General features: G+C 38.4%; 1 protein-coding gene across 2 annotated transcripts in view; it reads right to left on the bottom strand.

Moving 5' to 3' along the window:
• The window catches only part of TTC23 (tetratricopeptide repeat domain 23), a 99,428-nt gene that overhangs the window by 73,126 nt on the left and 2,990 nt on the right, over positions 1–23,312 (bottom strand). For both annotated transcript variants that reach the window (XM_046655322.1, XM_046655321.1), the window contains exons 2-3: positions 8,821–9,020; positions 1,664–1,787 (exon numbers count right to left, since the gene is read on the bottom strand). In XM_046655322.1, coding sequence (XP_046511278.1) covers positions 1,664–1,787; positions 8,821–9,000 — 304 coding nt within the window. In that variant the 5' untranslated portion in view covers positions 9,001–9,020. The remainder of the gene's footprint in view (positions 1–1,663; positions 1,788–8,820; positions 9,021–23,312) is intronic.

Below are 23,312 nucleotides of genomic sequence, written 5' to 3'. Positions count from 1 at the left end.
GAAAGAAATACTATTATGCAGAAAGGTGGCAGACAGTGAAGAAAGGCATCATTTGAAATCCCAGATGCCAAGACACTGGTACTGATGTTCAAAATCCTAGGTCTGAGTCTCAGATCAGCTACTTATTGACAGTATGATCTGAGGCAAGCTGTTTCAACTCAGACTTGTTTCCTCTGAATCTACAAAACAAGGTTGGGGGGAGGGAGTAGGGTTTGAACTAGATGATCTCCAAGGTCCCCTCTGGCTCAAACAGTCTTTGACCTAACAGGTAGGACCAGTCTATAATCAGATTTGGCCAAATTTGTTGAGTGGCAAGTCTATGCTTAGCATTGTGGTGTCCGCTTCTATCATTTTATTTATTCACTGGACCAATCTTGGGAAGTTAGTACCACCATCATGACTATCTTCACTTTTCAGTTGAAGAAATGGAATTCAGAGATCTACTCCTATACATCTTGTCCCAGGTTGCCAGTCAGAAAGGAGAAGACATGATATACTGTTGTTTTCCCTTTCCCTAACTCCATTGTTCCTTCCTCTGTTCTCTTTTGGGACACCCCGCTCCCGTCCACCCAACCCATGTGATTTAGCCAAGGTCAGCTTCTCCCTGGGATCCAGTGGAACCAAAAGGCAAGTCTAGCCAGTCAGACTATTCCTTGCCTTTGGCATACAACCCAAATCGGCCCAATTAGAACCCTTAAATCCTGAGATTTTGGTGCAGAGACGTTCTTTTTTTCCTGGGAATGCTGAGGTGGGAAGCCTAAAATTGCTGGCAGCCTTTCTACTGCCACCATGTGGCAAAGCCTGGCTAAGAATGGAGCCAATATAGAGAAAAACAGAGCCAAGTGGTGGGAAAAAAGAGAAATGGAAACTGATCACAGTGTTTGCACACCTGGATCTGGCTAGCTCTACAGTAAGTTTTACCCTTGAATTTTTAAGTTGTATGAGCCAACACATTACCTTGGTTTATTGCCAGCTTCATTTAGTCTTTTACTTTTGGGGAGAGGATGGTCACTTACAGGCAAGAGACTCTCCATCAATAAAAATATAAATGGATCCCATGTTAGGCCCCTACTTCATGCCCTGGGCCCTTTCTACAATGCCTACAAAGCTAACAAATTAATTCTCTCCCAAGAACCCAACTTTTAAGATCATAAAAAACAGAACTCTGAAGGGCTAAAATCTCCCTTCCCTTTTTTTTTTTTTTTCAACTTTTTTTTCTCTCTCTCTCTCTTGTTTTTTTTTGGTGAGGAAGATTGGCCCCAAGCTTACATCTGTTGCCACTCTTCCTCTTTTTGCTTGACGAAGATTGTCCCTGAGCTAACATCTGTGCCAATCTTCCTCTACTTTGTACGTGGGATGCCACCACATTATGGCTTGATGAGTGGTGTATAGGTCCGCACCCGGGATCTGAAACCATGAGCCACAGGCCACCAAAGCAGAGCGTGTGAACTTAACCACTCTGCCATTGGGCTGGCCCTCTCTTCCATCCTTTCTGATATATTATATAAGAAATCTTAATGGCTCTTTCTGAAAGGAGATAGCTTATCAATGTGTGGAGAGGAGGATATCCAAGAAAACCTAATCCTTCTAGCCAAGTGTGAGCCAAATTTGGGAAAGAGCAGAAACCAACTGACTGACCCTCCTCAGTCTGAGAAGAACTCACCTTTCAGCTGGAGGTAGCCTTGAGCCAGATTAACATGGGCCTCAGCTAGCTTCCAATGGGAGTTGCCATAGCAAATTCTTGTCAGTGCCACGCAGCGCACAAGCTCACGGATAGCCTGTTTATACTGTAAGGAAGAGGAAGTAGGTTTACCAGTTAGACAACCGAAATCTCAGAGGCACAAAGCACAAAACTGTCCTGAACTTTTATCCATTCAGCATAAATACACATTGAGTGCCTGCTGTGTATTAGACATGGTTCTAAGCTCTCGGGGTACATCAGAGAACAAAACAGACAAAGATCTGTTTTGGGTGGTAGGGTGTTCATCTGGTGGGGTGAAATAGACAATAAACATAAGAAATAAGGAAAATTTATAGTACATTGAAAGGTGAAAAACATAATGGAATAAAGAAAAAGTAGAGCAGACGTCTAATCATTCCCTAGGTTTTCCAACTGCCCTTCGATGAACAGCTACTACACATTCAGGCACAAGAGGGCAAGTGGTAGTGGTTTTCAAATAACGCCCTCTGGCTCTCAGTTCAAATACCTTCTTTAGCAGCCTAGGATATTAGTATAGCAAATGAGGTCAGCAGGACTTACAAACAGATTCCATTCAAGGAGTGAAAAGCACATTTTCATCAAGTTCCAGGACAAAAAGAATAGGGAACTAGGGATTTCTAGCTCCAGGTCAGCTCAGAGCAGCAATGCACTCAAAGCAAGGCTGGGAGTTTTAAAATACAGCTCCAAAATTCTTTGACACTCCTTCCATCCAGAGATGAGGGTCTATGTCCCCTTCCCTTTGAATCTGGGCTTTATGACTGTTTGGCCAAAAGAATATGGAGCAAATAATGCAGGGCCACTTTTTGGGCCCAGATCCTAAGGAACTGGAGGCTTCCACTTTTTGTGTCTCCCTAGGTACTCGCTCTTGCAGCTTGTTATGGGCTGAATTGTGTCCCCCTCAAAATTCATGTCTAAGTCCCAAGTACTTCAGAATGTAACTGTTTTGGAGAGAAGGTCTTTAAAGAGGTGAATAAGTTAAAATGAGGCCGTTAGCATGGGGCTCTGACCTAATATAACTGATGTCCTTATAAAAAGAGGAAGAAACCCGAGGGATGAGCACACACAGAGAAACACTTTGTGAGGACACACAGAGAGAGAGGACAGCCATCTGCAAGCCAAAGAGAGAGGCCTCTGAATGAAATCAGCCTCGCCAACACTTTGATCTTGGACTTCTAGCCTCCAGAACTGTGAGAAAATAAACTTCTGTTATTTAAGCCACCCAGTCTAAGGCATTTTGCCATGGTAGCCCTAGCAGACTAGTAACCCAACCACCATGCCCTGAGGACACCTAAGCCACCCCACGGAGAGGGGAAAGGCGCCAATAGCCAGCACCAATTAGTCAACCACAGGTGTACGCCATCTTGGCAGTGCATCCTCCACACATGCCGAGCCCAGCTGAAGCTGCACGGAGCAGAGCTGACCAGACCCCACGGAGCCCTGCACAAATTGTAGGTTCACAAGCAAAACGGATGGTTGTTTTTGTCTTATGCCACTAAGTTTTAGAATGTTAATAGCAATAGAGAGCTGGAATAGCAAAAGAGGAGGTAGAAGGTGGGAAAGATCCAGGAGAAGACCCAGGATACACCCCCCGCCAACGCCTCAGCTCAAAGAGTCTGCATTCCCACACAGCTCCCACAGGGATTAGAAACACTTGCACCCTGAAACAACATTCCTCTTGAAAAAAATACATGGCCAGACAGTTGACCACAAGACAGTCACTTTTATGACCAGGCAGCAGGAGGCTGAGGGACATTGTGCTCACTCCATAGTGAAGGAAGATGGAGCCGTGGCTTTTTTCTATGGTAACATTTTTCTCCTTACAAAAGTCATACATGCTCATTATCAAAACACAGATGAAAATTAAAAATCACCTGCAATCTCACCTCTTAGAGACAACGAGTAGCTAAATATTCCTCTAGTCTTTCTTCCTACAAATCTATCGATCTATTTTTTCTTTTTCAAAAATAGGCTCATAAGCAACATAGAGGTTTGCAACTTGTTGTTTTAACAATCTGTGAACATTTCTCCATGTCATCTTCTAATGGATGCATACTATTTCACTGTAGGGATACAGCATAATTGAGTTAGTAAGCATTTAGGTTATTTTCAAAATGTTACTCTCTGAACATCTTCTGTGGATAGGTTTGCTCGTATCCATAAGCATTTCCTTAGAATAAATTCCTAGAAATGTCACCATTGGGTAAAGGATGTGCAAACGCCTGAGGCTTTGCGTAGCAGTTGCTGGAGTGCTTCCTCGGGAGGTTGTACCAATCCACACTTCCAGTGCAGCGTGTGTGATCGGCACTGCCCTTACCTAGAACCACACACAAGCTGGGGTTTGTTTTAACTTGCCAATTTGTCAGTTAACTCATTTCTCCTGGTTTCAGTTCACATTTTTCCCCCCAAACTGGTGAGGCTGAACATCATCAGTTGTTTATTGACTCTTTGTATTTCTTCTTTTGGGAATCATTTTTTTATTGCCTCTAAAGACAGGCAGTTTAGGGAGTGGCTTCCTTGGAGACAGAGCAAATGACTACAGTGTATGAGAAAGAAAGTAATGATGAACACATTGGGAAGTCTAGATAGGCAGTCTGCCAAAAAGACAGGGGGATGTGATCTGATAGTGAATCTGTCCCAACCACAGATTTCTAAGGAAAGGGTGATGCAGACTGAGAGGCAGGCCTCCCAGATCATAGCCTTGGTCCTCACAACCTGCATTAGGGACGAGGAAACCGAAAGAGCCCTCCTTTGACCTTCTTATTTGCTGGAATGCATAGTCCAGACAATCCTTTCGGCTTTCCAATCTTTGTCCTGCCAGTTCCAGTAGTATCAGCCAACAGGCTTGGGTAGGGGGTAGACAGAAGAGAAGTACAAGTAGGCAGACAATTCCAGAACTGGGATGAGCCTTGGAAATCAACTAATCTGATCCCCTCAATTTAAAGAAGAAATGTAAGGTCAGAGAGGTGAGATGATTTACCACCGACTGGTAGAGTCAGAACTCACAGTCAAGCTCCTCCATGGAAAGTCCAGAGCTCTTTCCACAACATCATTCTTGAACTACCTGGAATTTCTCAAACTTTTCAACTTTAAAGTATGCAACTGTGATGATCAGTAATTCTGGCCATATATATTTGAAGGTGGGTATTTAATACCCAGATTTTGGCGTCTAAATACTATTTTCCACTAAGAGGAACCAGGGTTCCCTGAATCCACAGCTGAAGTAGGGAAAGTACAAGGTGAACCTAAAAAATCTTCTTGTGCTGGAAACTAAGGAAAGAATAATGGGGATGAACCAAGGACTCAGGAGCCAGCTTGAAGGGACTCTCACTGGCAAATACAGGACAATTTAGGTTTTGATGATGAGAAAGGATTGTAACAGATTTGAAAAATAGCATTTCCTGAACCCATACTGATATAAATAAGTGAACAATAAAGTGTGAAGAAGGAAAAGCTCTTCCTTATAAAAGAATGCCAATAAATAAATGTTGAAAGAATCCTGAAGTCAGAGAATCATCATTTGACAAACATTATAGTAATAACTAATTCAGGTGAGAGTCATCAATGGATGCTAAAACTAGGGGGTGAAGTTTTAACAAGGAATAGGATATATTTATAGTCTCAATGAATCTCCCCACGAAATATTTATTAATTACAAAGGGAAGAAAAGTAATTCTACAGTGAAGAAACCTGCCAGACAGCACCTTAACTAAGCGATCAAAGTTAGCATATAGTAACAAGATGAGCAGACATCATATGCCTCCTAAGATGATGTGCTGAGAGGGGCCATAACTACGCTTATGTCTGTGGGATTCCTGCCCAAAATGTATAACCTGCATCTAATCGTGATGAAATGCACAACAAATTCAAATGGGGAGATAATCTACAAGATAATTGGAGTGGCTTTGTCACAGACTGAATGTTTGTGCCCACTCCCAAATTCAGATGTTGAAGCCTTAACCTCCATTGTGGCCTTTGGAGATGAGGCCTCAAAGGAAGTAATTAAGGTTGAATGAGGTCATAAAGGTGGGGCCCGGATCCAATAGGATTAGCCTCCTTATAAGAAGAGATGCCTTTCTCTCCTCCTTCCCTCACATCCACAAAGAAGAGGTTCACGTGAGGACACCCTAGAAGGCGGTGGTCTGCAGCGACGGGGAGAGCTCTCACCAGCAGACACCCACCCTGCTGGCACCTTGGTCTTGGCCTTCCAGTCTCCAGAACTGTGGGAAATAAATTTCTGTTGTTTAAGCTGCCCAGTCTGTAGTGTTTTACTATAGCAGCCTGAGCAGACTAATACAGTACTTTTCAAAAAATATCAAGATTATGAAAGACAAAGACTGGCTAAGGAATTGTTCTAGTAGATTAAAGGAGACTAAAGAGACACGACAACTATATTCAACATAAATTCATGGATTGGACCACGGATCTGTCTGATTTTTTTCCCTGCACATGACATTATTGAGATAACTGGAGCAATATTGATAAGGTTTGTAGATTAGACAATAGTATTGTGTCAATATTTATTTCCTAATTTCCATCACTGTACTGTGGTTTTGTAGGAGGATATCCTCTATTCTTAGGAAATACGCACTGAAGTATTTAGGGGTAAAGGACCACAATGTGTGTAACTGACTCTCAGATGGTTCAGAAAAATAATGACAGAGAGAGAGAAAGCAATAAAGTGAATGTTAACAACTTGTGCACCTCGTAACTTTTCTGAAAGTCTGAAAGTATTTTAAAATGAAAAATGGATATTTTAAGAAGCACATTACATCATGTTAACACCTTCCTCAAAACACTTTGAAAGTGTCCCAGGGCACTTAACTTGAGACCTGCAAGGCCCTAACTGAACTGATTGCCCTCCAACTGCATTTCACGTCAGCCCACAGCTGCCTCTCTTTGCTTCAGACGTGTCATGCTCGTGCCTACCTTACAGATTTTATGTATCCTGTTCCCTCTTACTAGGACTCTTTTCCCTCAGCTCCTCCATGCTGGCTCCTTCTCTTCTTCAGGTCTCAGCTCATACGTCACCTCTTCATAGAGGATCTCCCTTTACCACCGTACCCAGGATAGGCCCACTCTATTTCCTCCCTAGCACTTAGCACACTCTCTAGTTAGCTGGTTTATTTACAATGTCGATTGCCCCTCAGCTCCATGAGGGCATGCAACCTTGTGGTCCTGTCCACCACTGAATCCAGGGGTACCTCATCTCATCTGAACTGCAGAACATAGAAAAGGTCTTAGTATCAATCTAGATGCATAGAAGAGAAGTTAATTCTCTCTTTCCTTTTTTTTGCTGAGGAAGATTCACCCTGAGCTAAAAACTGTGCCAGTCTTCCTCTATTTTGTATGTGGGTCACCACCACAGCTTGGCCACTGAAAAGTGGTGTAGGTGTGCACCTGGGAACCAAACCCAGGCCACCGAAGCAAAGGGCCCCTAACTTAACCACTAGGTCATGGCGCCAGTTCCAAGAAGTTAATTCTTTACATACACTAAATGCTTTAGGGCATTAGGGCTTAATTCTTTTGCAGAACTCTGGTTGAGAAAGGCTGCTGGCTGAGGCCTATCTAGCACAGGGCCTGGCACATAGTAGGTACTAAATAAATATCTGTTGCATAATGAATAAGCACACATTCAAAACCAAACTGTTGTCTTCCCTCTATAATCCTGCTCTTGTTCCTGTATTCATTACAATCAAGCAGGGCACTAGCAAGCCTCCAGTCACCCCAGCTGGCTGAGACCTAAGTCAGGAATCGAACAAACCCCCTCTGGCTCGCTCTTGCCTCTCCATCCCCTGTGTCTCCTCAGTCACCAGGTCCCACTGATTCGCATTTCCAAATTCCTGTCAAAAGATCTCAGCATCTCTCCTGCCTCTGCCATAGTTCAGGCACTCATAATTCCTTGCCAGGATTATTGCAAATATCCTCTGAACTGGCCCTCCTCCAGTTTCGCTCCCTTCTCATCCTCCTCCACACAGCTCTCTGCGATCTGAGTGATTGTTCCAGAAACTCAAACTTGCTATGGCACTCTCCTGCTTATAATCCTATCATAGTCTCCAGCACCTGAGGAGAAAACCTAAACTCTTTTCCTGGGTGTTGAATGCCTTCTGGGCCCCAGCTCTTGTCCATAATCTCCATTTCCTGCTGTGTGCCGCTAAAGTCTACATCCTAGACAGCTCCTTATAGTTCCCCAAAGGGACTGTGCACCCTCAGACCCTTGGCTCTTGCCTATCTGATACTTCTGCCCAGAACACTATTGTCCTCTCCCTTACCTGGCCAAATCCTAAGCACTGTTATCAGTGCAGTCCAAGTACCTCCCATCCCAAGAGGCATGCTTTAATTGCTCTCACTCCACCAGTTCCAGGGTCATTGCCCTCCACCTCTCCTCACTCCCTACGTTTCTGTCTATATCACCAGAGCTTGTGTCTGTCATCGAACTTATTGCACTGACTACCATTATCTATCCCCTGGTCTATCTTCCCAACCAAACCATAAGTCCCTCCAAGGCAGAGGCTGTAGCTTTCCCATCTGTGCCCCCAGTACCTGCTTGGCACTTGGCACATATTAGGTATACAGTAAAATAAATGAATGGACAAACAGGGCCTGATACATAAGAGGTGGTAGAGAAATGCAAATTGAATGAATGAGCAAATGAGTAAAAATTTGAGGAGAAAATGGGAAAGGTGTGCAGAGAACATGAAGATTAAGAACATAAGACATCTAATCTGTGAGAGCAGAAGCTTCATCTGCTTTGTGCTGTATCCCAATGCCTAGACCTGGCACATAGGAGGAGCTCAATAAATATTTATTGGCTGATGGGAAATGACTGTAGTAGGTCAAATCTATAACCAGTCAGTCTAGTATACACTTGCAAGAGGTCAGGGTAGACTTGTTTGTTCATTTGTGCAGTCACTCAGCAAACACAATGTTGACTGTGCCAACTGCTGGGCTGGGAACCCTGAGGTGCTACACCCATTCATGCTATGATAAAGGCACTCTCTTATATGCTGTCTTGTACCGAACCCCAGAGAGGAGGAATGTAACCTGAAGCGTCCCACTTCTCAATTACCAGAGCGCAGGTACAGAGGAGAAAGGCTCCTTACCTCCTGACTGCTGGAATAGGACTTGGCTTTCTCTTCACAGAGGTGGAGTTTCTCTCGAGGAGGCTGGAAGAGCGCTGTCTGAGGCAGCTTGCTCTGGATCTTCTTTCTAGGCGTTATGCTGACAGCAGCAACAATTTCATCTAGGTGGTTGGATATGTGGGTTTCCTGTGATTCATCCATATTTTTATATGCATTATCCTCTAATTTTTAAATAAGAAAATAAAGGCGTTAAATAATAATTTCCAGTTACTTTTAGAAATACACATTTTTCCCCCTAGAAATTGAGGCTAGAATCTAAGAAAATTTCAATACTATACCCAAGCTTCTTTGAAATTAGTAGCATTTTATCCAAAAAGATCTTGGTGACTGGTACTGACTTCTTTGTAAAACTTTCAGGCTGATTTCCACTTTTAACTAAACCAAACAGTCTTTGTTAATTTATATATATATATATATATATATATATATACACACACATGAAAAATATAACTATGCATATATATAATACGTATATATAAAATATGTTTGTGTGTGAATATATATATATAACATAAAGTAGAAATCAGCTGAGCCCAAACAACTTTCAAAGAGCCCAAATTAGATCATCTGAACCCCAACTGACCGTGAAGCAGGAAAAAAGTGACTTGTTAAACTTCCAATTCAAGTCAAGATTGGGTAACAGAGACCAGATTTATCCTCTTGCCTGAAATACCCAACTAACCAACCAAACCAAAAAACAAATAAAATAACAACCCACAGACAAAAAAGTTATGAAACAATAGTTTTTAAGAGACAGAACATCAATCCTGAGAGATGGAAAAAAGAAAAAAGTGAGACCTATGATTGTCCCAGCTTATTGCTTTGAGAAAATTTCCAGGACATGCAGGGAGTGGGGACTCAGAAGTTACCCCATGGACTATCTGAGTTGAAGAAATACACCTAAGAGTCTAGGGAGACCAAGACAGCTAGAATTCACAGGACAGATTACTGGAGAGGATAGAGTTGCACAAAGAGGTGCCCAGAGATTAGCAGAGGGTCTCCCTCAGGTATAGGGAGAGAATGCTGATCAGCATATGTGTAAGAAAACTACTTGAGTCTGAGGGAAGACTCCTCTAATAAGATTGAAAGAACAGAGTCTGTGCTCACCAAGGCTGACAGTGTCCGTTCCCACCAAGTGGACTGGAAAAACTTGTAACTCATGAGACATATAGGGCAAAGTACTCAGAAGGGTTTTGTCTCAGTAGTGGGGAATAATTAGCCCTAGACTGAGCACTGCTCAGATCTACCTAACCAATCATAAAAGTAAGACCTAAAAGGATAAAACTGCTTCCTAGTAACTTAACTGTACCAGAGGGCAAAACTCAAGGATGTTCACAGGAATACAAAAATAGCTAGCACCCAACAAGGTAAAAATCACAAAATCTGACATCAAATCAAAGATTACCAGGCATGCAAAGAGGCAGGAAAACATGGCCCATAATGAGAATAACAACCAATCAAAACTCACCCAGAACGGACACAGAAGTTGTTAGCATAGAAAAATAATAATAGTTATTATAATTGTATTCCATATATTTAAAAAGTTAAGTGAAGACATGGAATATATAAAAAAGATCCAAATTGAACTTCTATATATGAAACTTATATGTGAGATGAAAAATACACTAGATGGGATTAACGACAGATTAGATATTACAGATGAAAAGATGAATGAATTCCAAGATATAGCAATAGAAACCATCTAAAAAAAATCACTGAGCTGTGAAACAACTTTAAGTTGCCTAAATATATGTAATTTGAGTCCCTAAAGGAAAATAGACTGTAGCAGGGACAGAAAAAATATTTGAAGAAATAACTGCTATAATTTTTCCAAATTTGAGAAAAAGTAAAAACCTAGAGATCAAAGAAGCTCAATGAACAGTAAATACAAGAAACACAAAGAAAACTACACCAAGAGACACATCATTACCAAATTGCTCAAAACCATGATAAAGAGAAAACCTTAAAAGTAGTCAGAAAAAAAGACAAAGTATAAAAAAGTAAAGATAGGATCACAGCAAATTTCTTGGAGAAAGAAAAGCACATGAGAAGAGAATGAAGCAACATATTTAAAGTATGGAAAGAAAAAAGGTGTCAAGCTAAAATTCTGTACCAGTGAAAATATCTTACAGAAACAAAATCTGAAAGAATTCATCACCAGCAGATTTGCACTCCAATGTTCTCAAAGGAATATTAAAATAAGTCTTTCAGAAGGAAGGAAAATGATAACAAATGGAAATCTAGACCTACACAAAGGAATAAAGAGCAGTGGAAATGATACTCATATGGGCAAATATGTAAGACTGTTCTCAGGGGCTGGCCCCGTGGCCGAGTGGTTAAGTTTGCGCGCTCTGTTGCAGGCGGCCCAGTGTTTCGTTGGTTCGAATCCTGGGTGCGGACATGGCACTGCTCATCAAACCACGCTGAGGCAGCATCCCACATGCCACAACTAGAAGGACGCACAACGAAGAATATACAACCATGTACCGGGGGGCCTTTGGGGAGAAAAAGGAAAAAAATAAAATCTTTAAAAAAAAAAAAAAAAAGACTGTTCTCATATTATTAAACTCTCTTTAAAAGATAATCAACTGTTTAAACAAAAGAATAATAATGTACTGTGGGGCTTATAACATATGTATAAGTGAAATGTATGACAATAGTAGCTAAAAGGGTAGAAGGGGAGGAATGAAATTTTGAAGTTCTTATACTGCATGTGGAGTAGTATAATATTACCTGAAGGTAGACTGACATTAGTTAAATATGTATAGTATACACCCTACAGCAACCATCAAAACAACAAAATAAAGAGTTACAGGTAATAAGCCAACAAAGAGATAAAAAGAGAGGCATAAAAATAAACCAATAGAAAACAGAAAAAAGAGGGAAAAGAACAAAACACAGATGGAAGAAATAGAAAATAAATAGCAAGGTGATAGACTTAAATCTAACTATATCAACAATAACATTAAATATAAATGGTCTAAACACCCCAATTAAGAGATAGACACTGACAGATTGGATACAAATGCAAAACCCAACTATATGTTGCCTACAAGAAATTCACTTTAAATAGAAAAAGACAGCTAGATTAAAAGTAAAAGGATGGAAAATATCCTAAAATTAGTCAAACCAAACTTGGAGTGTCTATATTAATATCAAAGTAGATTATACAGCAAATAATAGTACCATCAGGAAGGTCATTTCATAATGGTAAAGGGGCAATTAGCAAGAGGACATAATCATCCCTAGTGTTCATACACCTAATAACAGTTTCAAAATATAACACCCCAAATTGATGGAATTGCAAGGAGAAATAGGCAAATCCTCACTTACAGTCAGAGATTTAAATACTTTACTCTCAATAATTCATACACTGAGGAGGCAGAAAATCAGTAAAGGATATATAAGACATGAACTATATCATCAACCAACTTGATTTGACACTTACTAGAACACTCTACCCAAAAAGAGCAGAATACACATGCTTTTCAAGACACATGGACAGTAACTAAGAGAGATTCTATTCTGGGTCATAAAACAAGTTTCAATAAACTTATTAGGATTCAAGTTACACAAAGTATATTCTCTGACCACAAAGGGATTAAATAATAAATCAATAACAGAAAGATATCTGGAAACTGTCTAAATACTTAGAAACAAAATAACACACTTCTTAAAAAACCCATGAGTCAAAGAAGAAATCAAAAAGGAAATTTGAAAGTAGTTTGAACTGAATGAATATAAAACCACAACAGATAAGAATTTGAGGATGCCACTAAAACAGTCCTCATGGGGGAAATTTACAGTATTAAATGCCTATATTAGAAAAGTAGAAAGTTCTCAAACTCATGATCTTAGATTTACCTTCAGCAACTAGAAGAAGAGCAACTTAAACTCAAAGTAAGCAGAAGAAAAGAATAAAATAAACAATAAAGCTAACTTCACAAATCAATGAAATAAAAATAGAAAAACAATAGAGAAAAATCAATGAAACCAAAATCTGCTTCTTCGAGATCAATAACATTGATAAATCTCTAACCTGACTAATCAGGAAAAAAGGAGAGCAGACACAAATCACCAATATCAGGAATGAGAGAGGGGACATCACTACAGATTCTACAAATATTAAAAGGTTAATATGAGAATGTTATGAACACCTAATGCCAATAAATTTGACACCTTAGATGAATGGATAAATTCCTTTAAAGACGAAAAATACTAAAGCCTACTCAAGAAGAAATAGTTACCTGAATAGCCTTACAGCTATTAGGGAAACTGAATACACCTTTTAAAAATCTTATAAAAAACCTAAAACTCCAGGGGCTGGCCCCGTGGCCGAGTGGTTAAGTTCGTACACTCCGCAGCAGGCGGCCCAGTGTTTCGTTAGTTCGGGTCCTGGGCGCGGACATGGCACTGCTCATCGGACCACGCTGAGGAGGCGTCCCACATGCCACAACTAGAAGAACCCACAACGAAGAATACACAACTATGTACCGGGGGGCTTTGGGGAGAAAAAGGAAAAAATAAAATCTTTAAAAAAAAAAAAACCACAAAAAAAATCCTAAAACTCCAGGCCTAGATGGCTTCACTAGAAAAGCCTACTAGACATTTAAGGAAGATATAATACCAATTCCATATAACCTCTTCCAGAAAATGGAAAAAGAGATTATTTTCTAACTCATTCTATGAGACCCTGATACCAAAACAAGACAAATATATTACAAGAAAAGAAAATTGCAGATCAATATGCCTCAGAAAGATAGATGCAAAAATTTGAAACAAATTTTAGCAAATTAAGCTCAGTAATATATAAAAGGGAAAATACATCATGACCAAGTAGAGTTCATCTCAGGAATGCAAGATTGATTTAACATTCAAAAAGTAGACAATGTAATTCATAATATTAATAAACCAAAAAAGAAAAACTGTATGATCATCTTGATCAACACAAAAAAAAATCTCGACAAAATCTAATATCCATTTCTGATAAAAAATCTTAGCAAAGTAGGAATAGAATTGTACTTCCTCAACCTGATAAAGGACATCTATGAAAAACCTATAGCTAACATTAGACTTTTTGAAAGACTGAATGCTCTCCCCTAAGATCAGAAAGAAGACTGGGAGGTTCACGCTCAATACTTCCATTTAACATTGTACTAGAGGATCCAGTCAGTGCAATCAATCCAGAAAAAGAAATAAAAGGCAACCAAATCAGAAAGGAAGTAAAACTGCCCTTATCACAGATAGTATACCCCTATTTTCATCTATGTAGAAAATCAGATGAAACATGAAGAAAATCTCCTAGAATAAGTGAGTTTACCAAGATTGCAGGATACAAGAGCACTATACAAAACTTATGTTTCTATACATTAGCAATCAAGTTGAAATTAAAATACAATACTATGTGCAATAGCACCAAAAACAATGAAATAAGGAATAAATCTGCCAAAAGCTGAATAAGACTTGTACAGTTAAAACTATAAAAGACAGCAAGGAGAAATTAAAGAAGACCTAAATATATACCATGTTCATGGGTTGGAAGACCCAACATTGTTAAGATGTCAATTCTCTCCAAATCGATCCAGAGATTCAAAGCCATCCCAATCCAAGTCCCTGAATAGCATTTTTTTTTTTTGGTAGAAATTGACAAACTGTCTAAAGTTCATATGAAAATGCTGAGGATCTAGGACACTCAAAACAACTTTGTAAAAGAAGAACAAAGTTAGAGGACAAACACAATTTTTATTAAGATTTATTATAAAGCTACAGGAACCAAGGCTATTTGGTAGTGTTGTTGAGACAGACAAATAGATCAATGGAACAGAATGGAGAGTCCAGAAATGGACCCCTATGTATATAAACAATTGATCACTGATAAAACTGCAGAGGCAATTCGTTGGAGAAAGAATAGTCTGTTCAACAAATGGCGTTAGAACAACTGGATATTCACATGTAAAAACAAAACAAAACAACACAAAAATCTGGTACACATACCACACGTCATACACAAGAATGTACTCAAAATAGAAGATAGACCTCTATATGAAAATCCTTGTGACCTTGGATTAGGCAAAGATTTCCTAGATATGACATGAAAAAGAATCGTAAAAAGAACAAAATGACAAGTTGGACTTTACCAAAATTAACAATTTCTGCTCTTCATAAAAAACTATGAACAGAATGAAAAGACAAGCCACAGCCTAGGAGAAAATATTTGCAAAACATGTTTCTAATAAAGAACTTGTATCTTGAATATATAAAGAACTCTCAAAAGTCAATAATAAGAAAACAGCTCACTATAAAAATGGGCAAAATATTTTAACAGACACATCATCAAAGAAGATATACCAATGACAAACAGGCACATGAAAAGATGCTCAATGTTATTAATTATTAGGGAAATGCAAGTTAAAACCACAATAAAATATCACTCATACCAATTAGAATAGCCAAAATTTCAAAAACTGACCATACTAGGTGTTGGTGAGGAGGTAGAAAAATTGAAACTCTCATACACTATTGGTGGGAATGTAAAACGTACAACCACTTTGATAAACAGTTTGGCGGTTTCTTAATAGTTAAATATACACCTAGGACATGATCCACCCATTTCACTCCTAGGTACTTACACAAAAGAAATGAAAACAAATGTCTGTATAAAGATTTACACACAAATGTTCATAGGAGTTTTATTTTTAATAGCCAAAAACTAGAAACAACCCAAATGTCCATCAGTAGGTAAATGGATAAACAAATCGTGGTATAGCTATATATGGAAATACTACTCAGCAATAAAAAGGAACAGATATGCTATAATATGAATGAATCTCAAAATAGTTATGCTAAGTGAAAGAAGCCAGACAAAAGAGAGGACATTCTGTATGATTCCATTTATATAAAATTCTAGGAAATGCAAACCAATATATAATGACCAGATCAGTGGTTGTCTTGAACTAGGGGTTGGGGGAGTGGCTGGGCAAGGAGAAGGAGAAGATGTGGGGAGGAGTAGGATGGAGAGATTACAAAGGGGCATGAGGAAATTTTGGGGGGTGATGGATATGTTCATTATCATGATTGTGGTTTAATGGGTTCTATACATATGTCAAAATTTATCAGACTGTACACTTTTATAACAATTAAAGCTGTTTTTAAAAAGCATATATATGTATCAGCCTTTCAGAGATCCCTCCCCATTCACCCCACTCTCCACATGGATACTTTAAACTACAATTTTATTATTTACTACATGTAACATTTTAAATTTCGCCTGATTGTCTTCCATTTATTTATTCATTCAGCAAATATTTACTGAATTCCTACTATAAGCAACGTATTAAACTAACACACTATGTGGAAAACAGTAACTCCAAGAAATGTAAAATCTAACAGGAAAAAAGATCAGGTACACAATTACCACAATACTGGGTGGTACAAGTGCTAGAAGAGTGGGAAGTAGTAAGACTTCAGAAATGGGAACCATTACTGTTGCAGCAACTCAGCTTGTTTGGTTGAAAAGATTCCAGAGGGCAAGGACAGAGAAAAGAAAGTATCTCAAGCAGAGCGCTCAATTAGCAAAGGCTCGGAAGCAGAAAGTGAAATGGGTATATGGCTAACTACTAGTTTTTCAGTTTGGCTGGTATGTGGGGGAACTGGGGGAACGTGGATACAGAGCAGCATTTTCCAAACCAACTTCTGTAGTATGCTAGAGCCACAAGACATTAATGCATAATCTAGAAGGAAGGGTTATTGACAAAGATGATCAAATAAGTTGGTAAACACAAATATTGGTTCCACAAAAGGACGGTTCTATGATCAAGCAAATAGATAAACGTGGACAAGTTTCTTTACCTCAGGTCTTCTCAAAGGCTTTAATGTGGTATAATTTCTTGTGAATATATTGCAGAGGGGTATAGCATGCCGCAATTTCCCAAACTTTTTTGAGAATGAAATCCTCTTTTTCTGGAGCAGCTATTAAATCTTACGTGACTGGTATTTTTTGAGCATTGTTTGGGAGATCCTGAGGTAGAGGAAAAGTGGAAGGCTGGAGCCAGGTTTAGAAGACATTGATTCCAGGCTAAGAATTTGATTGACTTGATTTAGCAGGTAGTGGTGAGCCCTTGAAGGTTTTTATGAGGAAAGAGAAAAGAAAATGCTCCCATGAGAGTGATCTGTAATTAGTAGACAAATATAGAAACCACAGGAGGCAAAGTGGCCACTGATTTTCAAACTTTAGATATTCTGGTACCATCTTGATGATGTTGACCATATCTGTATTCTGCCTGCAATATTGTCAATTTTTTCTTTAAATCCGCACACTTTTTAAAAACCAAAATACGTGCTTCAGCTTCACCCTAATAAATAATAAGTGACATTAGAGGTTTGATGTTATATTCCCCTAATACACTTTAAAATAAAAAACATAAGTATTAATATTTAAAAAGTTTGTCTGTGTTCCACCTAACATCACATGAGGCATCACCAAATGTAAGCAGTGTACCTTGTGAAATTCTAAATTTGAGCAATGTTTCACAACCATTTTCAATCATGACACATTGTCCAAGAAGATTTCATCATTTTACTTTCTATAGTTTATATTCTAACAAAGTAGGCATTTTTCTTAAAAATAAAATTAGAATATTCTATACGCTTCTTAAAACTTTCTCCAAGAAATTCTGATACCTCTTCAGTAAATAGATATGGTCCTGAAGCTACCCTCTTACCACCAGTTGAAAAAAATCTCTGAGTGTGTTAGTGTAATTGTATAGAATTAATTCAGGGGCACAGTAGCAGTGCAAAGGGAAGTGAAGGGTGGGATGAGGAGATTACTGAAAGATATAATTATTCTAACTTGAGAGCTGCTTGGATGTAAAAATCAAAGAAGGGGGACAATCAAGACTGACTCTTGGTATTTTCTTCCTGGGATTCTAGAAAAGGGGTTGGCAAACTACGGCTCAGGGCCAAATCCTGCCCACTGTCTGTTTTTGTAAATAAAACTTTATTGGAACACAGCCCTGTTCATTCATTTACATGTTGTCTATGGCTGCTTTTGCACTACAACAGCAGAGGTGAGTAGCTGTGATAGAAACCCTATGGCCCTGAAAGCCTAAAATATTTACTATCTGGCCCTTGACAGGAAAAGTTTACCACCCGCTAAAAGTGGTGATGCCGTGAACAGAACTAGCGAGATAAAGGAAGATGGTCATTTTGATAAGACAATCAATTTGGTCTCAACCAGACTGAATTTGCAGTTGTGGAAGAAAGTTTATATAAGAATGTCCAATTTAGAAATTAGAAACCCGTCACTGGTTCTGAGTGACAACTTTAAAAAATAATTGGTTTTCCTTTCCTTTTCAAAAAATTTGTAACTTATTCCATGTCTACCTCCACATAGGATTTGAGATGGCTAGAGCCAAGTGTTGAAGCAGTTAGATTGGATATAGTTACCAAGGTAAAGTGTGTCCACTCCTTAATAATTCAAAAATAGAGCTTTACATTTCCACCAAGGAGGAAGACAGTAGGAGCTTTTCTTTTCTTCATAAAGCAAAATAGAATATGAAACACAGAACACTAAGGTCAGGCCATGAGAAAGATACAGAGGCTGATCTACAACCCAGGTGAAACTCTCATTCCAGTAGCCCTTCAAAACATGAAAGGCCAACCCTTCAGTTTCAGCATCTAAGCTTTGCCCAAACCCTGCTGTACAGAGACTCAGTGCTATCTCAGATTCCAAGATGTTGGCAGACTATTTTTATAATAAGCTCTTGCCTTAGGCTTCCTCATCTACTCACCCCATTGGCTGATGAGACAACCCCTTCAATAGGTGCTGTGGTCTAGAGAAAGAGTAGTAGATTGGGATGAGGAATCTGAGACGCAAGACCCTGTGCTGTCCCAACTACTCATGTGATGTTGGCAATTCCAACAACTGATATTTACATAACACTTTATACTTTCACATATTTTATCTCACATGGCCCTTACCACAGCCATGTGGGGTAGAGAGACAGGTATGATTATTTGTATTTTATAAATGAGGACAATGAAGCTGAAAGAAGCTAAATTACTTGCCCAATGTCACGTGGCCAGAATCAGGACCCTGGTCTTCTAATAATTTTGTGGTTTCCCACCATGTCATCCTGCCTTTCATTGCACAGTCTATAGTAGTAGGAACCAAATGCTTTTGCTTTGGAAACCTAAGACTGCATTTTTAAAGTAATCATCTATTTTTATAATCAGGAAATGCAACAACTTCAACAAACTTAACCACACTGTCTTATCTCCTATTTAGGGGAGGCAGAGATGAAATTTTAAAAGCTACATAAGTAATATGACCTACAGTATTTGCTATCCTGGGCCTCTGAACCTAATGTTGAACTTTGAAAATGATTTGATTTTTCTTTTTTTTACTTTTTGACTTAACCTTAAAACGTAGTTTGTCTGATGCTGCCTCCTAATATCAAATCCTTAAGACAGAGGTTATAATCTCAGCATACACAGGTTGGATTTAACTCCCTCCCTTTTTTTTCTTTTTTCTTTCTGGCTAGATGGTTAAAAAAAATTTTAAGTAGGAGTTTCACATAAAGATCTGGATTTCTGTATTTCTGGCTTTCTCTGAAAACTCAGAACATCTGTCAACACTGGGCCTATGTCACCACAGGCAACAATCAACCAGGGGAGAATGGCAGCTGCTCCTGGACAGGGTGCACTCTCCAGTTTGCCAGTTGCCACCACTCCCTATTGGCTCCTGGACATGGAGGCAGCAAAGTAGTTGCCATTTGTCATTGCTCCTATGTTGCTGTTTTTCTTATTGTAGAAAAATAGGTCTCTGTATTGACATGTCTCTTTCAAAGTTAAAGGCTGACATAAAGGGATGTGATTTTCCTGGCCCATGCCACTTGCTACTCATTTCCTGAATTATTTTAATCTAAAACATCACTGATTATAAGACACACCAGTATTTGATAACTACTAAGAAAGAAACAACACTGCCATTAAATTATGATTTAGCATCAAGCATAACATACATTCCAATTTCAGAGATGATTAAGCCAAAAGAAATGTACATCTTGGAATCAATGAAAAAAGGCATGGTACCCATCTGGCTTCTGAAAGCATTTGAATCAGTAATCTTGCTTTAAGTATGTGTCTGTTTCAATGGGTGTGGCATCATAGAGTAACACCTTTAGCAGAAAGACACACTCTTCAGTTCACTTACTTTGAGTTATACACTTATCATCAGCCACATTTCTTTTCTTTGTAATAGCCATAGTTAGGGCTTAAATTTTCATTAGAAATGAGCCCAGACCCCACACACCACCCTCTCGCCACCAGCCTTGGGTTCAGCTTCCCAGGACTCTCAATCAGTGCCACAACTGCCAGTCAGACATACCCAATCAATTAATGCTATTCCTTCTGCCAGACCTACCCAGTGGAATGCTGAAGCACATGATCAGCCCCAGATCAAAGTGAAAGGAAGAGGTCTAAAGTGGTGTTTGTCTTCCATTTCCAAGAGGTGATGTTCAAAAATTTAATAACTGGTATAGTAGGAGGACCAACCAATCTGTATAGATGGCAACTATGCTGGAGCTGGGTTCTGAAGGTCCCCTGCTGCTCCAGGTGTTAACTTTTGGGTGCTGACTTGTGGGGAGCTGTACGGAGGCTTGAGGGAGGGGCAGGAGCCCTCAGGGTACTGGCGCCTAGGAAATAACAACCATTATGACTGAATGAGAGTGTACTAGTTAAAAAAACAACCTTGCCCATATGTAAGCTGAGGCATCAAAAAGCCGTTAAAAACATCCTAGAAAGATAGAAAATACCAAAACAGAAGAAAAAGGAAATAGAAAATCTGAATAGAACTATAACAAGTAAAGAAATTAAACTAATAATTAAAAATACTTAAAGTTAAGCCCACGCCCAGATGGCTTCCATGGTGAATTCTACTAAACCTTTCAAGAGAAATAATATGTATCTTTTGAAAACTCTATCAGAAAGAACAGGAGGAAACCCTTTCCAACTCATTCTATAAGGCCAGTATTATCCTGATACCAAAGCCAGACAAAGACATCACAAGAAAAGAAAACAACAAATCAATATCCTTGATGAATATGGACCCAAAAAATCCTCAACAAAATATTAGCAAACCAAATATAGCAACATATCCAAAGGATTATATACTATGACCAAGGAGGATTTATCCCAAGAATGTAAGTTAAACATCTGAAATCATTAATATAATACACCATATTAATAGAATAGAGGACAAAAACCGCATGATCATCTTGATAGATGCAGAAAAAACATTTGGCAAAATCCAACACCTACTTATGATAAAAACTCTTCAACCTGAAAAAGGGCCGATAAAAACTTGATTTTAAAAAACCTAAGGCTAACACCACACAATGGTGAATGTTTGAATGCTTTTCTCCTGTTTGGAAACAAGGCAAGGATGTTTGCTCTCAACACTTGTATTCAAGATTGACATGGATGTTCTAGCTAGTGCAATAAGGCAAGAAGAAGAAATAAAACGTATACAGATTAGAAAGGAAGAAATAAAACTCTATTATCAAATGACATGATCCTATATGTAGAAAATCCAAAGGGATCCACACAGAAAAGCAAAACAAAAACAATAAAATCCTACTAGAACTACTAAACAATTTCAGCAAGGTCATAGGGTACAAAATAAACAAAAATTGTATTTCTATCAATCTGAAATAAAATTAAAACATTTCCTTTCACAATAGCATCAAAAAGAAAAAAATAGGAATAAATTTAACAAAACAAGTAGAAGACTTTTGCACTGAAAAACATTACTGCAAGAAGTCAAAGATCTAAATAAATGGAGAGACATTCCATATTCATGGATTAGAAGTCCTAATTCTGTTAAGATAGTGATACTCCCCAAATTGATCTATAGATTTAACGTAATCCCTATCAAAATCCCAGCTGCCCTTTTTTTGGGGAGGGGACGAATTTGACCTTAAATTCATATGGAAACACAAGAGACCTAGAATAGCTAAAACAATTTTGAAAAAGAACAAAGTTGGAGGATTAGCACATCCCATTTTAAAAATTTACTACCAAGCTACCATAATCAAAACAGTGTGGTACTCGCATAAGGACTGACATAGAGCTCAAGAGAATAGAACTGAGAATCCAGAAATAAACCTTTAAATTTATGGTCAATTATTTTTGACAAGAGTGTCAAGATAATTCAACGAACAGTCCTTTCAATAAATGGTGCTGGAACAAATGCATAGGTACACACAAAAGAATGAAATTGGAACATTACTTCACATCATATACAAAAATTAACTCCAACTGAATCAAAGACCTAAAAATAAGAGCTAAAACTATAAAACTCTTACAAAACATAGGACTATGTATGAGCTTGGGTTAGGCAAAGATTTCTTAGATACAAGACCAAAGGCACAAGTGAGAAAAGGAAAAAATAGATACATTGGACTTCATTAAAATTAAAAACTTTTGTTGCTCTAAAAGACACCATTACAAAAGTTAAAAGACAATCTAAAAAATGGGACAAAATATTTTGAAGATATATCATTTATCTGATAAAGGGCTTTTATCCAGAATATATAAAGAACACTTACAACTCAATAATAAAACAATGAATAACCTAATTAAAAAATAGGCAAAAGATCTGAATAGGTCTTTTACCAAAGAAGATATATGAAGGCCAATAAGCACATGAAAAGATGCTCAACATCATTAGTCGTTAGGAAAACACAAATCAAAACTATAATGAGAGCCACTTCATAAAGAACCACTTCACCAGAGTGACTATAATCAAAAAGATAGATTTTAAGAAGTGTTGGTGAGGATGTGGAGAAATTGGAACCCTCATTCAACAGTGGTGAAATGTAAAATTGTGCGTTCACTTTAGAAAGCAGTTGGGTAATTCCTCAGAGTTAAACACAGAGTTACCATATAACTCAGTAATTCCATTCCTAGGTATATATCCAAGAGAACTGAAACACATGGTCATACAAAAACTTGTACATATCTTCACAACAGCATTATTTACAATAGCTAAAAACTGAAAGCAATCTAAATGTCCATTGACTAGTGAATGAATAAGCAAAATGTGGTAGTGACCGTCCAATGGAATATTATTGGGCAATAAAAGAGAATGAAGTACTGATATATACTACAACATGGATAAACCTCAAAAATACTATGCTAAGTGAAAGAAGCCAGATGCAAAAATAGCACATATCATATGATTCCATTTATAGTAAATGTCCAGAAAAGGCAAATCTATAGAGACAGAAAGTTTAATTAGTGAGTACCTGGGCTGGGGGTAGGAGTGGGGAGTGCCTGCAAATGGGCATGAAGTATACTCTTAGGGTGATGGAAATTTTCTAAAATTGGAATGTGATGATAGTTACACAACCTGTAAATTTTCTAAAAAATCATTGAGTTATATCCTTAAAATG

Source organism: Equus quagga, chromosome 2 (genome assembly GCF_021613505.1).
Source record: "Equus quagga isolate Etosha38 chromosome 2, UCLA_HA_Equagga_1.0, whole genome shotgun sequence".
NCBI classification, from domain to species: domain Eukaryota; kingdom Metazoa; phylum Chordata; class Mammalia; order Perissodactyla; family Equidae; genus Equus; species Equus quagga.
This window is presented reverse-complemented; position numbering and strand designations above follow the sequence as displayed.